The sequence below is a fragment of the Miniopterus natalensis genome, chromosome 9 (genome assembly GCF_054644295.1).
Source record: "Miniopterus natalensis isolate mMinNat1 chromosome 9, mMinNat1.hap1, whole genome shotgun sequence".
NCBI classification, from domain to species: Eukaryota; Metazoa; Chordata; class Mammalia; order Chiroptera; family Miniopteridae; genus Miniopterus; species Miniopterus natalensis.
The window spans coordinates 149,052-166,535 of record NC_142089.1 but is presented as its reverse complement, the minus strand read 5'-3'; the positions used below and the strand labels follow the sequence as shown (position 1 = coordinate 166,535).

The 17,484-nt window shown below is 63.6% G+C and overlaps 1 protein-coding gene across 2 annotated transcripts in view; it reads right to left on the bottom strand.

The window, feature by feature from the left end:
* The window catches only part of AGRN (agrin), a 30,812-nt gene extending 15,606 nt beyond the window's left edge, over positions 1–15,206 (bottom strand). For both annotated transcript variants that reach the window (XM_087820045.1, XM_087820046.1), the window contains exons 1-3: positions 14,985–15,206; positions 12,862–13,123; positions 639–686 (exon numbers count right to left, since the gene is read on the bottom strand). In XM_087820045.1, coding sequence (XP_087676171.1) covers positions 639–686; positions 12,862–13,123; positions 14,985–15,191 — 517 coding nt within the window. In that variant the 5' untranslated portion in view covers positions 15,192–15,206. The remainder of the gene's footprint in view (positions 1–638; positions 687–12,861; positions 13,124–14,984) is intronic.
* Positions 15,207–17,484: the final 2,278 nt, after the last annotated feature.

The following is a 17,484-nucleotide window of genomic DNA, read 5'->3' as shown; positions in this document are numbered from 1 at the left end:
GACAGCCCTGGGCCCCTGCCCACAACCCAACACAGACCTGCCTCCTCACGGCGTACCCCACAGCAAACAAACCCCTACACATGACCCCATCCCACATACAAACAAACCCCTACACATGACTTCCGAGAACCTGGGCAGGTACTGGCCCAGCAGGGAGCCCTCCTCCCTGAATGCAGGTCACCCCTGCAGCACTAACAGCTTCCTCTCTCCCCTCACTCCCACAGGCCCCCCAGAGAGGCCAGGCCCCAGCTTGCATAGTCCCAAGGACAGGCCCTCCAACCCCTCCTCAGACCGCCGCTGGGCCTGCCGAGACCCCCAGTCCAGCCCAGTTCCCCATCCTCTGCATACGTCTGACCCATCTCACAACCTGTGGGCTCCAGGACTTACTCCAAGAGAAGTCAGAGCCATGCTTGTGAGCAATGGCTGGCACCAAGTCTTCCAGGCTCAGGGACTCCAGACCCTCGCTCCCTCTGCTGCCCAGCACTGTGGACTCCAGGGAAGGAACCAGGCTCCCTTGTCTAGCCTCCTCCCTGCTCCAGACACACCCCAAGAATGGCCCCTGACTCCCAAAAGTGCCACCGCCCCTCCAGGCACAGACTCCCAAGCTCAGTCTGTCGCCAACTGATGACTCCACTCACCATCCGGAGGTGTTGGGGGCACTGGGGTGAAGTGGGTCCCAGGTTTGTCTGGAAAAGAAAACAAATCTCCAAGTTAGGCCCCTATGAGCAGGCCCTTCCATAGCCTGTCCCTTCACCCAGCCTGGAGGGGTCACTCCTACCTGCCCACATCCCTTCCCTGGCCCCAGCTTGAGCCTTGAAGACTGGCCAAGGCCTGGGGGTGGACAAAGGCAGAGGCCCTTTCTTGTCTCTGGGCCTCCAGCTGCATAGTCAAGGCCTGACAGATGTCAGGTGGGGTCCCAGCTGCAGGCCTGTGGGCAGCCACCTCCTAAGTGAGCCCAGTCCAAACCTGGCCAAATCCCCACTCCCAGTGCAGCCATCTGCCCCCTTCCTCCCCCAACTCCCCCCAAAAGTTGTTCCTGAAGCTCAGGATGATGGTCAGCCCAAGGATAGGCTCCTGGGGGGCCAGGAATCCACAGAATGGCCCATCCTATCCCCAGAAGATGCAGGTGGCCCATCTGAGCCACATCCCAGCTGGTGGTCTCTCGGGGACCCCGCCTGTCCCCCAATCCTTGGCAGCCGAGGCAGGGGCGCTCAGCCAGCAGAGGCAGGGTCGCTTGGGCCAGGCCCAGGGTGACCGCGCCTGCAGCCACGTACAGTTGTTGAGGAAGAGCAGCACCGCGAAGCCGAGCGTGGCCGTGGCCAGCAGGATCAGGCAAACGTTGCAGGGGATCATGAAATATCGCACCAGCAGGGAGACCCCGCGCTGCTGCCGGGGGTCCCGCTCCAGCCGCAGCGGAGGCATGGCCAGGGCTCCTCAGCCTCCACTCTGGGGGTGTGGGGGTCCTCACGGGGTACCCTTGGGCCTCTTCAGGGCTACGCCCCCATTCTGGAAACCCCTGGACAGCTCACGACGGCTGGGTTCTCAAAGTTCAGCTCCATCCTCGCCCGGGGGCACCGGGCCCCTTCCACACCCCCAGGCCCATGATGGGAGGTGTGCAGGATCCCCCCGCGGTAGAAATCCTTCATCTGGGCTCAGGAGGCAGCGGAGGAACTGGGGGCCGGCGGGCACCCCTGCTGGCCGCACCCCATCCCCGCGGGCGGAAGTCGCCGGCAGCTGTCCGCAGGGCCCTGGCGCGCGGTCCTCCCGCAGCCCCGCCGCCCTGGAGGCCCGGCCCGGGCGCAGGCGGGCCCTCGGCGCGGGCGGGGGCGCAGGGCGCGGCCGGAGGGTCCGGGCGCCGGGCGGAGGCGCGGGCAGGAGCGCGCGGCGGGCGGAGAATAAAGAGCCGCCGCCTCGCTCCCGCCTCCGCCCGGCAGCGGCGCTCCCCTGGCCCTCGCGGGGCTGCGGCGGGAGCGGGGCGGGCGGGAGCGGGCCGGGCGGGAGCCGGGGCGGGAGCGCACAAAGGAGCCGCCTCCGACCGTGTCTGCGGGAGTCGCGCTCGGGTGCGGATCGGGCGGGGGCGGGGCGGCGCGGGAGGGGCTCGGGCAGGGCTGGGGCGCGGGGGGCGCGCTGGGAGACGCCGGAGACCGTGGCTGGGGAGCAGGAGGGGCGCTGGGGCGGGAAAGGGGCAGAGGGGGAAGCAGGGCCTGGGGAGGGCGCCAGGGCGTGGGGAGGGGCTCGGGCGGGTGGGGGGAGCGGGCGGCAGGTGCCGGGAGCGGGAGGGCGAAGGGGAGAGCGGGCGGGGCGGGGCGGGGGCGGGGACGGGTCCCCCCAGCTCCTCGGGGCGCCCGGGGCTCGGCCTGCGGGAGGGACCCTTCCTGCGCGTCCCTGCCCAGCGGGCCCCCGCCGGTGGGGGGTGCGGGTCCTCAGGTGGAGAGGGGGCTGAGTCCAGTACCCGGGATGCAGGTGGCACTGATGGGCCCCCTTCTCCCCAGGAGCGGACAGCAACGCCCCAACCACCCGCGCACCGCCCCCTCTTCCAGCGGGAGGGACCCGCAAACAGTCTCGGGACCCCGGGCGGGATCCCGCGAGCATGGAGCGCCCCCCAGAGGCCGCCCGGGAGGCTGGGGCCGTGACGTCACAGCGAAGTCTCCACCCCCCGAAGGACGCCGTGCCCAGCCGGGTCCCAGCCGGTGCCCCGACGTCGGGTCCTCGGCTCCAGGCCCGCTCGGGGCGGGGGCTGCGTCCCACCATCCACACCACTCACATCGCGCCGCCACGGAGGACCCCACAGGTGACCATCTCCATGGCCCACAGTTCACCCCTTGCACCCCCACGCTCCACCTTCGGCAGTCCTTTGGGGGGCCCCTACGTGCCCACGGGCACACCCATGGATGCTGGCCCCTTCCATCCTGGACCTGGCAGGACCCTGCGCGCCTCCACCGCCCGCCCCCGCCCAGTCTGCCAGCCCTTTCGGGGGAGGGAGAGGAAGCTGCCGGCGGAAAGCAAGGGCCACGTACCGACCCTGGCAGGCTCAGGAGGCCTGCATGGGGCCTGACACACTCGGCCACGGAAAGGCCACACGGGGGGTCAGAGCGCAAAACCCCCACACGCCGGGTCATGGCAGGTGTCTCCTCCTAGTCCTGTAGCTTGTGACAAAGGTGATGAAGACCAATCTTTACAAAGGTGAGGGAAGGTCACGTAACTGAGCCTGTATCTATGATCACGTACGTCTGAAATGCCAGAGTAACACCCTTTCCAGACCCCTCAGGAAACACCCAGAGCAAGACCACAGAACCCCTCATTGTCCTCTTGTTCCCCAAGTGCCATCTCCAAGTGTCATAAATGTTAATTAACTACCCTGTACCCACCAGTGTAAAAGTATGTCTTTCCGTTTTACGCTTATCCAATCCCAGAGATTTCCCCGATCTGCTTTCTACCGCCCCCTTCCTCTACCTGGAGTGGATTTCATGTAACCTCCCCTTAAATCTCCTCCTCTGATTCTAATGCATAAAATAAGCTGTAAAACTGTCCCTCTCCAGAGCATTTTCTCAATCCCCTGAGATTTTGCTTCCCAGCACTGTTGTCAGTTTGGCTCAAATTCATAAAAATTCTCTACAGGTTTGGGTGTTTCCTACATCGACAAAGCACAGTCTCAAGCAGAAGGGTCCCTCTTCTTCTTGGGGTAAGGCCATACCCTGTCCCATCCCAGTATCCCTCCCAGTCAGTTCCTTCCAGCGGCCACTGACCAACTCCCCACCAAAGCTGAAAAGATGTTAACTGCATCCCCGTTTACCCCCACACACTTAGTCACAGCCAACCTCACACCCATATTCACACTCACACTCACACTCACAGATGCTGCACTAGGCCTTGGAGGGGTATTTGTGTTTGCTGTCTGAAAGTCTCCTTTCAGCCAAACTGCTGTTGCCATGGCCAGCAGTGCCACCCTGGTCACTCTTAGGTCTCATTTCAGTCTAACCACACCCAGCTCCCTGGGGTCCCTTCTCCCCAGATCTGGAGGCTCCTCTGCCCTGGCCCTGGAACAGGCCCTTCCTGGTGTCATCCCACTCTCTGCCCTGTGCAATGGCATTACCGCAGGGCAGGACAGTCATCTCTGTGCCTCCAACTGGACCCCCCCCAGATCATTCCAACCTACTAGATGTCCAGCTGCCTCAAAAACAGGCACTAGAGTCCCACCCTGGTCACTCCCTCCTGTCAGGCAGGCTCCTCCACCCCCAACCCCAACCTTTCTCAGCGGGTAGCCACCTGTCAGCCAGCGCCCAGTTAACCAGGTCCATCTCTCTTGACTCCTTTCTGTCCCTCAGCAGGCACACTAGTGCCACATCCCACACGGTGTCAGCCCCAGCCAGGGTCCCCATCACCCCCAGCAGAGTTCTTTAAACTTCTTGGAGTCCTGGAATCTGAGGTTCCGATAAAACTTTGCAGGAAAAGCCAATAACAGAGTGGTTCCCCCACCCCAGGCCGCAATGGACCCGAAGTGACAATCCATCAAGCATGTGGATATCCTGTCCCTTAGCTGCCTCACTCTCCTCTGGGGGCCTCCCACACCCATTCACCTCGCTGGACCTTGGCACTGCCCACACCACACTGATAGTGCCTCCTCTGGCACCGCCTTTGACTGGGAGCACCCAGGGCAGGGCTTGGCCCAGAGCCCAGACGGCCACACATTTTCCCATTTACTTCTCACTGCAGCCCCCCAGGACTGGATCCGCATCCCTTGGCTCAGAGATGGCCCCTCGGACAGCACCAGAGGTCAAACCGTAGGAGGTGCCCAGAGCTCAAGGGGAACATGCGCAGAGGCCTTGTATCTGCTGCCACTACAACTAGCAAAACCATGGGGGGCGCTGCGGAGGGAAGGGAGGAACCAGGGTGTGGGAAGGGTAAGCCTGGGGGGTCAGTGGGAGCCCAGGGTGGAGCTTAAGGGGAGGCCTCCCCCAGGCAGAGACCCTGGGATCTGCCTAAGATGGGATGGCCAACCAGCCAACACTGGGGTGGGGCTTAGGGCCTACAGGCCTGGCCTAGGGGAAAGGGAAACGCCAGGCAGCCTGGTCCCTCCCAGCCCCAGCCCCAGCCCCAGCCCCAGCCGGAGCCTGAGCCCCCCACAGGAGCTGGCAGCCTACAGAGACAAAGGGCCATTGAGGCCCCAGACCCAGATGGGGGAGGGGAACTCAGGCAACCAAAGCTATTTTGGGATCTTTAGACTCAATCATTCAGCCCTGACCAGCCCAGGCGGGCTCATGCCCCAAGAAGGAACAGAGGATTCTCTGAGCCAGGAATTAGCCCCCTGGACTCTCGGCTCACACACAGCAACATGCAACTACACACACATGTACACACATCCAGTGTTCCAGATGTCACACAGGCACACACTCAAGTTTGCACAGGCACTGGTGTCACCTGTGTGCATGCACACCGGATGTCACTTACACTCACCTGTGTACATACACACTGGGCACCTCACACACACGACACACGTACACATGTGTGCACACACGCAGGCTCTGGCTGGGCACCTCCAGGTACTTCTCTGGCCCTGAGAAGGTGGGGGATGGGGTCTGGAGAGGACAGAGTCCAGCCCAGTGGCAACCCGCAGGCCCCTTTCTCATGCAGATGACCCCTGCCCCAGTCGGGAGGGAAAGGATGGATGGGGAGGGGGCGGGGCAGGGCTACCCTCCAGCAGCGTGCACAGGCGCGCACAGCGCACATGCGCACACAGACCTCTGAGGGAGCACCAGTCACAGGTGTCTGGCTGCCTCGGTGGGGGAGGGGAACAGGACCCAGCAGAGCAGCCCCCTCCCCTCTGGGCCTCCCGGTGTCCGGTCTCAGGCAAAAGCAGTCCCCTCCCCCCAGCCTTAGCAGACAATCGGCGTTTCACAAAGGACATAGCTGCTGGACCCAGGCCAGCCTCTGGGAAGGAGGTGGCATCCAGCCCAGGTCTCAGATCATAGCCTCAGGTGAGGCCAGGAGGTTTGACTCCAGAGGCTGTGTCAGGGTGATGGGATTAAACGGGTTTTGGGAAGGGGTTCAGCAGGGCTTGCACGTAGGGCTGGGTTCTTGGAAGGCAACTGCTAAACCAGTGGCCCTGACAGCCCTCCGTCAACAAAGCTCATTCCTCATCTGTGCCCAAGGTCCCTTCCACCGTCCCTTCCCAGCCCGTCTGAGCCCCTCCTTGGACAGGCTAAGTGTGGGAGGTGTGCCCAGAGTCAGCTACTACGTTCTCTGCACTCAAGTTACACAGGGGCAGTGGTGCACTATATTGGTCTGAGGGGTGATATCTGCAGCGATCTGAATGATGGGGAGAGGGGGTTGCACAGATCTGGAGAGAGCCCTCGGACAGGCAAATACAAAGGCCCAGGTGAAAACAGGCTCAGGAGGCTGTAGGAGGCCAGGTGGAGCCAGTGTGGTGAAGATCCAAGATCCTAAGGCCTCAGAGCGCAGGGGGGAGGAAGCCTGGACACCTGCCAGGACGCGGGCCACAGCCGCTAGAGGGCACCAGTAGAACAGAGGAGGGGGAGAATAGGTATCTGGAGAAAAGGTAGGGATGGGGTGGGGCTGATCCATGCCTCTGTCCCTCTTCCCCAGGGCAGCCCCAAGCCTACCAGGTCCTGCACATCTCCAGAAGGAAAGAGAAGGCTGGGGAATCAAGGGAGGTGCCCAGGTGTGGTCAGTGAGTCAGTGGTGAGTCGGAAGTCCCTCCACTTTATGGAGGTGCAGCGGTCTGGGTGTCAGGATGAAGTGGTGTAGCAGACAGACAGACGCGGTTTAACGAAGGTGCAGAAAGACAGAGAGCCAGAGAGGAGAGAGCTGGAGAGATGAAAAGACAGATGCAGGACAGGGAGGTTCTGGAGCCACCAGGGTACAGACGGGGGAGTGCTAATGGGACCAGCAGCGAAGGTGCCAGGTGCCAAGTGTCAGGTGGAAGACTGCAGTTCAGAGGGTGGGGTTCGGGGGGGGGTTCGACTCAGTTCCCATCCAGGGGTTGGCAGTACCCTGAGTTTCCAGCCCTCTCCCCTGCACTATGCCCACAGCAGCTTTCTCCCACCCATACCCATCATCCAAGCTACAGGAACCACCAGCCACTCACCTCATCCCACTGTCTTTCTGCCCAGAATGCCCTTCCCCTGCACCTTCACTCCTGCACACTGAGCACACACCTGGCCTCCCCGGGAGGCACATCCAGGACCCAGCAGGAGCCTGTGCAGGTGGCAGCAGCAGCCCCTCCCAGGGGCCCTCTGAGGATCTGCTGAGGGTGGTGAATGGGCGTGTGGATGAGAGAGGAACCAATGAGTGAATTAATGAACAGATGTGCTGAGCCTCAGCCCCCAGGAAGAGAAGCGGGCCCACATCCCCTCCCCACTGGCAGTCAGGTAGGGCCACCGGGGTAGGACCACAGTCGGGCCCAGGTGTGCACTGGGGCCTCACATCTGCGGGCAGAGGAACAGGCACCGCCACAGGCAAACCAGGCTCCTGCTTCTCCCAGGGCCTAGCGTCGGGTGACTGGAGGGGGCTGCTGAGGGGAGGAGCAGAGAAGGCGCAGGCCCCCCTCAGTCCAGCGACAGACCTCCCCAGGGCCCTGTTTCAGACTCAGGGTCTGGCAGGCACGCGAGGGAACTGTGAAACCAAGTGGCCCCCAGGGACTCTCTCATGTTCTCACCACAACCCTTTGGTCTCCTGGATTGAGAGGTGTAGGAGGTGGTGCCCGGCCCTTTGCCAGGAATGGAGGGGGGCGAGCAGACGAGCAGACACACACACACACACACACACACACACACACACACACACAGCTGCACATGGGCAGACAGGACAACCTACAGCAAGCAGAGGCTGGGACCTACAGGAGACAGAGGCTGGAGCCCTGTCCCCAAGGCCCTGGCATGCAAGCAAAGGTCACCCCTTACTAGTCTGTTGTCAGAGCACCTGCAGGGCCCCTGGCCCTCAACAGAACGCAGGCAAGCCAGCGTGGTGGGAACCACAGGCCACCTGCTGGGCCTCTGACCAGAATTCTCATGTGCACAGAGCATATGAAGCTGAGGGTGCATGTGCACCAAGCAGACAAATGTGCACATGCACATGTGCATGCCACACAGCTGAAAAGAGCTCTCCCTCTTCATGCCTCTCTGTGGGGGGGGCGGCACGGGGGAGTGGCTGGGAAGGGCCTTTTCCCCTTCCCAGGTCCAGGTCCAGCTGTCAGCGCCTCTGGCAGGGGGCCTTCCTCAGAGGAAGTTCTCAGGATCTGCTAGGTGGGGGGAGGCCTCTTGGAGGGGAGCTTCCCACTGCAGGCCTAGATTACCCCTCCCCAGATCCCAGCCCAACATGGGCTCCAACATGACCTCTTTTGGGCCCCAGTGCAGACCCACAGGGGGCACAGTGCCCTCCTCAGATGAGCTGCATCACTGTCATGAGGTAATTGTCACTGGATTGCTGTCTCATTTCTCTGAGTGAAAGGTGGGCACTTCCTGGGATTCTGGGGTGTCCAGTGCCACTAGGGCTACTGTGATGATTGTGCCTACAGCCCCAGCCCAGCCCCAGTGGCCTGTGGTGAGGGGGTGCTAGGGCAGGGCAGAAAGAAGTCCATGCCCCCTTTGCCCAGGCCTCTGGGCAAGGGTTGAACTTGGAGGAGGGGCAGTTGGCTTGCATCCCACAGGTGGAGGCAAAGGACTGGGGAGGGTGGAGCCTGTTCCTGCAGCTGTTTACCAACCCCCTGCGGGGATGGGGGGACTAACCCTCCAGGAAGGAAATAAATCAGACAGGCTGGAGGAGGCTGTGCTGGCTGGCTGGCCAGCTGGCCGCAGGGGATGGTTGGGATGACTCTAGCTTGACCCATGGCCCTAGGTCTGGGCTGTTCCTCCTCCCCGCACCCAGCACCTTCCCCGGGGCAGTCCCTGCACTTCCTGCCCCAACACGCAGTCCCAGACCTAGGCCAGCTAGCTCTGGACAGGTGACCTGCCACTTCCTCACCTGTGCTGCGGGGCACAGGCTGGCCCCACCAGAATGCTCTGTCCAGCATCCCCGTGTCACAGAGGGAGGGAGAGGGTGGAGGGCAGTTTCAAAACAATTTTTTCCCATTTCCAGTCTGTGGGAGAGAATGGAGGCTGGGCTCTTCTCTTGGTGGGGAGCAAGGGGGTGGGGAGGGGTATGGAAAAAGCCAAGAGCTGTTTCCACCAACTCAGCCACAAGCCCCTGCTGCCCCAGGAACGCTCGCAGCCCGCCAGCACGTGAACCCAGGTGGAGTCCAAGCCCCCACACGTCCAGTCCTGTGCACTGGAAGCTCCCATCGCTAACTTCCTACCAGGGACGCCAGGTGGGAGAACACGCCCCACCTGGGCAGACACCGCCCCCAGCCTCCCCCAGCCTTCAGAGGGAAGGTGCGAGGCTGCCAGCGGGCAGCCTCCAGCCTGGACCTGCCACTTCTAGGCCCAGCCTGGGGGAGGGGCCAGGAAGGACGCTGGGTGGGGTCTGGAGGGGGTGGGGTGAGAACCTACAGACCAGACGGGGTAGGAGAAGGAACCGTGAACCGGAAGAAGCCACCTCCCCGACAGCAGGGAGGAATGTGGAGGGGGCGGGACAGGCCGAGGTTAAGTGCCAGGCAGCAGAGGGAGCCAGTCCAGAAACCTACCCTGGACATCTACCTGACCCAGCAGGATGGAGAGCCAGCTTCTGGGCCTGTAGGGCCCACACCTCTGCAGCCTGAGGCCTAGCACTGCTGGCTGGAGAGTGTGGCCATCAGGACCCTGGTTTTAGGGCTGGGCAGGGACAGGCTGGGCCAGCGCCAGACTCACTTCGACCCTGTCCCTGTGCCAGGCCCGGCAGGGGCAAACAACACTTCCTTTCTCTGCTCCTGGCTCCTATGGGGAGGGGAAGGGAGGGCCCCAGGCTGCCCTGCCGGCCTTCAGCCAGCCTGTGTCTTCCTGGGGGCTGCAGGGAAGGCCCAGGACTAGCCTTCATATGGAGAGAGGAGGGAGTGTGGGGGGAGTAAGTGGGCAGTGCCCAGACCAGGACAAGGTAGCTGAGGGTTGGAGATGCCCGCTAAGCTGCCAGCCTAGGCAGACTCACAGTATATGGGTGGCTGTCACTGAAAGAGTCCAGGCCACATCCCTGACAAAGCGGCAAGGTGGGGGAGTCTCCTTCCGGAAGAGGCAGTTCCAGAACAGCAAGCCTCCCTCACCCAAAGGTGGCGCAGAGGGAGGGACACATACCTGTCTCAGTTATGCCAGGAATGTGGTTCCCCAGGTCAGGACTGGAGGAGGTGTCTTCCTAGGGGCTAGAGGCTGGGGAAGGGGCCCGACCAGGAGAGCTAGGAAGACCCTGCAGGTCCTGGGGAGAAACTAAGGAAGGCAGGTCCTAGCAGAGCTGGGGACCAAGTGTGCTGATAGCAGCAGATGCCCCTTCAGTGCCCAGGCAGGGATGAGGAGGGGTGGGCCAAAGGCAGCACCCCAGGAGGTGGGCTTGGGAGGACGAGGCCCCTACCTAGGTTGCTCTGGGCTTTGCAGGGGGTGAGGTGTGCTAGGAACAAGTGAGACCTGGTGGTCTTAGGGTGACCTCCACAGATCAGTGCCTGCCCAGATTTCACTCTGGGCCCTGTAGGGCCCCTGGGAGCAGAATGGGGTCAGTGAGATGGGGAAGGGTCAGTTTATTTCAGGCCCTCCCTGTCCACCTTACTAGGTGGAGTCCTGGCTCCGGGAGCCTGGGGTAGAGTCCTAGGGTGGGATCTGAGCTCCTTATCTCCTACAAAACAGGAGGTTGCCCCTCCTCCCACCCACCTAGTCTGAAGGACTCAGGCACAAGGTTTTTCCTTCCCCAGCCTGGCCCTAGCTTCAGGGGACCTTGTCCCTCAGGCTTTGAGGCACTCAGGGGAGATACCTCCATCTCACCCTAGGCCCCTGTGATGTATTAGCCCTGCCTAAGTGCCCAGCCCACCACCCTCAGCACCCTGGTCTGCTTCCAAAGCAGAGATCCATGTGGCCCAGCTCAAAACTCCAGAGCCTTCCAGTGGGAAGCTCCTCATTCTGGGCCCCTCCCCGCCCTGGGCCTCCCCTGCCTCCACCCACAAGGCTCCAAACCATTTCCTTTCCCTTCCTCATCTCCAAGAACTCCTTTCCCCAAACTCTCCTCCCTGGTGGGCCTGGGTTCTGTGCCTTCAGCCCCTCTGAGCACTCACCCCATTGCTGCACACTGGCCTATGGGTCCCAGCATCTACCCAGAGCTTGGGTCCTAGACTGGCCCCTGAGTATTGGTCACCAGGGCAGGCAACACACAGTAGGTCAAGTCTGACTCGATCCTGGCTGGGGGCCTCTCCCTGTGGACTGTCCTGTCCAGCTGTCTCTGCCCAGCCTGGCATGTCCAGAGCCAGGGTTGATGTGGGTGGGGCTTTGGCAGGATGGCCAATCTTGTTCTGCCCGCAGTGGCCCTCATGCCATATGCCTTCTGACTCGACACAAGGCCTCAGTTACTGAGTCACAGACCCTTGGGCTGGACCCACCCAGCAGTACGCTTAATGGTTCGCCCTCTGGATTCCCTGTCTAGGGACAGGGGATTCTCTGTCCTGACCTCTCTCTCCAGCCTCTCCTTAGTCCCCACTCACCCCCAACACTGGGCATGACCATCACACAGCTGCCCCATCTCCATGTCTCCCTCCCATCTCTTTCCTAGACCACGAGCTTCCAGAGTGGAGCCAGGGTCTCAAGTCCTTGCCAAGTGAGACAGCCAGCCTAAGACCCCCTCAGCTGGGCCAGTGCTGGCAAGGGACTAGGGACACACCAACCTGCTGGCTTCTCTGTGTGGTGTTGTGGCCTGAGGCAGCCCCAGAAACAGCTGACCACAGTCTGGGCAAGACATCACGGGGTTCCCACGCCACTTGGGTCTGCCCCTGCCTCGTCCTCCCCAGACCAGATGAGTCCATCATCCAGGACCCCAAAAAAGCCAAGCCAGCATCACAGCACTAAGCTAGATAGAAGGTGGGACTTCCCTACTGGCCAACAGAGCAAATCAGAGGGACAGGGTCACCGTCCCAGCACAGGAAGTCACAGACACCCCCCACTCCCCTGGGGAGGAAACATTTTCTCACGCCCCCCCCCACCCCCAACAATACATCCCTTCCTAGGCAGCCATGAGGGGACAGACAGGATATGGGGACAACGGCAGTTCCTACATTCTCCCTGCCGCGTTCCTCAGCCAAGGATCTCAACCCCTAACTGGGACTATACTGGGGTGAAGGGGGTGCGGGGGAGCCCTGGGCATGTGATTCCTGCTCACCTCCCAGGGGCTGTGGTGGGGGAGGGGCACTCTCAGGCCATTCAGAATACTGGAGTGGAGATAGCAGATAAGAAAAAGTTCTTCACCTCGGTAACGGAGTCCCACACCTTTCAAACCCACAGAAGCCCCCACCCCACAGAACTGCCCCTTCCCAAAAATGACAGGCCTCGGTCGAAACACACAAGGCAGCAGTCCCCCACCCACAGGGGTTTGCTCAACATCTGGGACCCGTCTAGACAGATGTTTGGGCCTCTGCAGGAACATGAACAGCTGGTGTTCGTTCACCTGGTTCCAGCCTCTCCTTTAGAAAAAGACCCTCCAGGAGGTGCAGAGCCAGGGAGGGGGAGGGGAGGGCAAGAGAAGGAGGCCTGTCCCTTTGCAGAGCTGGGGACTTGCTTGGCTCTAAAACAAAAGATGGTGGCATACTGGGGGCTTAGGGGGAGCACTGCTAGTGTCAGAGGTTGGAGCTGACCTTGAGACACAGCCTGGGAACCAGGGAGCTGGAAAGATCAGACCATGGACACACTGAGCTCCAGCCTACAACACTCTACTCTGCCCCCACCTCGGTCACCCTCTGCCCCGACACACCTTCTACGCAGTGCTCCACCTCCTCCAGGTTCCGCAGGGTGATTCGCATGAGGCTGGAGTTGAGCATCAGCTCATTCTTGTGGGCTGGCCACAGGTATGGGGGCGCAGGGTTCACAAAGAAGATCCTTGTGTCCCCAGTGGACACCTGGTTGTCACAGATTAGTGGGTCTCCAAAGCCGCCAATCACCACCTTGTTGCCGCCATCCAGCAGGCTCTCCTGAGTCACCACATCTTTGCCCTTCAAGTATCGCCAGACCCGAACCTAGGGTGAAGGGGGGGCAGGTATCGGTGACCCTCTTCCCACTGGGGAAAGGAGGTCACTGATGCCAGAAGAAAACACCAGACTGGGCGCCTGGGCCTTTTCCTCCAGGAAACAGTTCCCCACCCTCAGGTCTAACTGACCCCAGCCACCCCGATTCCAACAATGCCCATGTCAGCTCAGGCTGGATATGGAAAGGGGACCCACCTGGCCTGGGCTGCCTGCCTCCCACGCCCCACTCTCCCTATCTGCCCATCCACTACTCCGGCCAACCCTGGGTAGAGCCAGGAGCAACTAACATGGATGGTAGAGTTTCAGGGCGACGAGCTCTGAGCTCAGGGCTCTGAGCCAGCTGGGTTCTTTGCAGCCCTGTGGGTGGGCTGACACCCCCTCCCAGGAGGTGTAAGACCCCTCCTCCTGCCAGGTTCCCGCAGTGAGTGCAGTCCAGGCAGCCTAGGAACCATAAAATCAAGTTTGGGCAGCACAGGGCAGCCCCACCCTCCTTGCGCTTGCTCTTGGGGCCCTGAGGGCACCTGCTCTGACAAACTGTGCCCTGAGATGCCCACAGCCTGTGGGGGTGGGGGTGGGAGTGGGGCAGGAGGGCCGCAGAAGCTGCAGGCTGCCTTCAAAGGAACAGGTCCACAGGACATGAGCCGGGCACTCCCTGAGAAGTGCCTTTTTCTTCTGGAGCTCTGGGGGCCCAGGGCTTCTGGAATGGGGGACGAAAGACAATGGTGGCCAGTTCACCTGCCTGCCTCCCCCATGCTGGGAGCCTGAGGTCCACAGCCTCTGCTCCTCCACCCACCAGTGGCCTGTCCAGCCTCATCCAGCCCTCTCCCTCTGACCTCGGGCACACAGTAGGACCATAACCAGCGGGGGAGGGCTGGGCAGCTCTCATGGCCTCCCCCCGCCCAGCCACACCCAGGAGCAGCAGGGAGGAAGTCGGGAAAATCCTGCAGGGACTTGGCACGGTGCCCCGAGGTGCAGGGGAGGGGGCCGGCGGGGATCCCAGCCCAGCCGCACAGCCCGTGGGCAAGGGGCCGCCGCCCTCCCCACCTCCAAGGACGAGGAACGGTCCCATTTCTGGTCAAGGAGGTGGCAGTTTGGGGCCAGAAGCGGGGGCCGGTCCTGGGTCCCCTGAGTCCACCGTAGGCGGGGGTCGTGGTTTAAAACCCACATACCTTCCCCGGGGGCTTCCGGATCCCCCCGAAGGAGAGGCCCCGCAAGCCCCCTTCCCGCGGCCGGGGAAATGCAGTCCTCCCAGCAGCGGGCGGGGCACCTGCCCCTGCTCCCCCAAACCCGAGCTCAGCAGCGGCCCGCCCACTCCTCAGCTCCCGCCCCACACCCAGGCACTGCGGCACCCCCAGGGTCCCTGGGATCGGGGGACTAGAAGCGAGACCCCCCTCTCGCCCCAACACAGGCCTCTGGGGAGGGGGCGACGGCACTGACCGCAGGCGAGGCCTCCACCTCCCCTCGCCCCTTCGGCGCGGGAGGGGTGCGGTAGCCTCACGCTCTCCCTGGGGCGGCGCGGCCGTTCCCGGGAAGGGAGGGGGCTCTGGGCGGAGAGGCAGCCGTGACCGGCCCCCGGCCCGGGCACCTCTGGGTGGGACCGCAGCGGCCCGCAGGAACTTTCCCTCCGGCGCTCGCGAGTTTTCCGGGACCGGCCCCCCTCCCCCCGTGCTCGGCGGTCGCCAAGGAAGCGGAGCCGCGGAGCGTCGGGGGCTCGTTCCCACGCCTGGGGGGTCTCCGCGGGGAGGCCGGCACCGAGAGGGGGGGCCTCCGAGCCAGGGGCCGGGGTCGCGGAGGGAGAGGCCCCAGCCAGGGCGCCAGGGCGTGGAGGGGGCCGCGGGGCCGCGGGGCCCACCTTGCAGGAGTACGTGTGCTGCACCGGGTCCACGTTGAGAATCTCCTCCACGGTGCCCGTGAGCACCACGTTCGCCTCCTCCTCCCGCCGCTCCAGCGCGCGCTCGGGGCACGTCCCGTCGGCGCCGGGCAGGGCGCGCGCGGCCAGCGCCAGGAGCAGCAGCAGCGGCCGCAGCGGGGCCGGGCCGGGCGGCCGCGGGGTGGCCATGGCGCGGGCCGACGACGGCGGAAGGCGGCGGGAGCGAGCGCGCGGGCCGGACCGCGCCGGGGACCGGACTGGACAGGACGGGACGCAGCTCCCTGGAGGCGGCGGGAGCGCGGGCGGCGCGGGGGCGGGGCGGGGCGGAACCTGGGGAAGCGCCGCCCCCGCCCGCCGCCCCCCGCCGCCCGCACCGCCCCACACCCGCCCGGCGCCCGGCGACCCGCGCCGGCCCGCGAACAAAGCGCCGGGACTGCGGCGCCGGGCGGAGGCGGGACTGGAGGAGGGGGGCCGGGCTGGGGGCCGAGGTGGGTGGTGGGGCTCGCGAGAGTGGACGGCGGCCCGGATTGGGGGGACCGGGCGGCCCCGGGGATCCCTCTGCTGCGGAGGCTCCCCCACGGACAGCCGCCCACGGACGCCCCGCCCCCGCCCCCTGGAGATGCGGCTGAAATCGGGTTAATGCATCATCTGGACGCGACGTGACAGGACTTCCAAGGGGCTCCAGGCTGCGCGGGGTCCACAGCTGCGGACACTCCCGCCGCGGGAAGGGGCTGCCGGACCCGGGACCCCGCGTCCCCCGAGCCCTCCCGAACAGCGCCTGCCCCCGCGGGAGGACCCTGAGTGGGGGCCCCAGCCCCTCGCTGGACGGGGGCGCAGAGGCTCGGCCCGGCCGGGACCCCAGCGGCCGGGGGGAGGGGGCCTCCCGCAGGCCGCGCCCCCCGCGGGCTCGGGCCAGTGCGGGCCCGGGGCTGCGGCGATTGGTCAGAACGGGCGCAGGCCGCCCGCCCCGCGCGCCCGGCCGGCCCCGCTGTGGGCGCAGGGCTCCCCCTGCCGTCTGGCGGCGGCAGCCTCGGCTCAGCTGCGGCCCCGGGAGGCGGGGTGCGGGGTGCGGGGAGCGGCCACGCCCCCTCCCCGCTCCCGGAATTGCGCGTCCGCAGCCCGGCCAAGCACAGGCATAAGCTGCGGCCCAGAGCGTCCAAATTAGAGCCTGGCCTAGCTGAAGGTCGAGGGAGAGGGGATGAGACCCCTCCTGTTCCTCCAGGGCTGGTTCTGAGGTGCACCCTTCACCCCAAGCCTGCCACAGAGCTCGGAGCCAGAAGCGATGTGTGTGCTTCCACTTGCTGAGTTGCAGCAGGACACAGGTGAGGGTGGGGCCCAGGAAATGAGGCTGGAGCCAGGCCAGCCCCCCCCACACCTGCACGGTCCACACATATCCGTCCTAGCAAGGCAGACCTGGGACCCCCTCCAGGCCAAATACGGACTCCCATAGACCAGTAAGAGGGTTTCTGGGTCTCCAGCCAAATAAATCCCCCTTGAAGAGTCTGAAAGCTGAGGTCTGAGTGTCCTGGGAATCTCGGACTTTGGCCCAGAGGGGTGTCTGTTCTGTCACCCCCATCTCGCCTTCTTCCAAGGCTCACTCCGCCTGGCTCTGTGGGCTCATTTGGGAACTTGGGATAGGAGGAGACATCTGGTGTGGAAGCACTTGTAGCTTGTGCCAAGTGATGCTCCCCACAAGCTCTTCTATAGGACTGGAGGAACCCCCATTCCAGGTGCCCCTCCCCTGCTGGCCATGGCCTCTCCGTTAAGTGAAACCCCAAAGGCAAGCGTATTTGTTTCAAACAGTCCGCACAACAGCTCACCGGTGGTGATGTGTGTATTCAAGCCCTGTCCACACCCCTCCCAGACCAATGCAGCCTGGACAGGGCAGGCTGGTGGATCCCAGGGGGGAGAGAGGCCCTGAACCCCACCTCCCAACTCACCCAGGCAGGCCCTAGGACTCACTCCCTCACAACTTCCAGGGTGTTGGTCCCAGTAGGGACCTTGCCTTGTGGCCTTTGGGACCTGCCTGGCCTTCCCGCCTCTGTGCTGTCTGCTGACCCAGATGTTGGGTGGGGACCAGTTGTGCAAGGGCTGACCATGATCAACATGGAGGCAGGGATGGGCTCCAGCGATGCCTCTTTTTCTTTCCCTGGAAGTTAATTTCTCAAAGGTGTGGGAACACATCTTCAATTTCTCTGTGTGTGGGGGTGTTACTGTTTTTATCCCACTTGGCTGTCCCTTAACTTGGCAACCCCAGTCTGGTGACCACAGGGACCCTGGGTCCCCTTGCCCTACTGCTCCTCCACCTCTCCCCCAAGTTCATCAGCAGGGGTGCTGAATGAGGGCTGACAGAGGCCAGGGTGCTAGGGCAGGCGCGAGGCAAGACACAGGCAGCCAGTTAGCTTTCCATCAACTTTTATTATGGGCCCTTGGTCAGGGACTCACAGGCGGCAGACCTCCGCAATGCTCTCCTGGCCCCTCC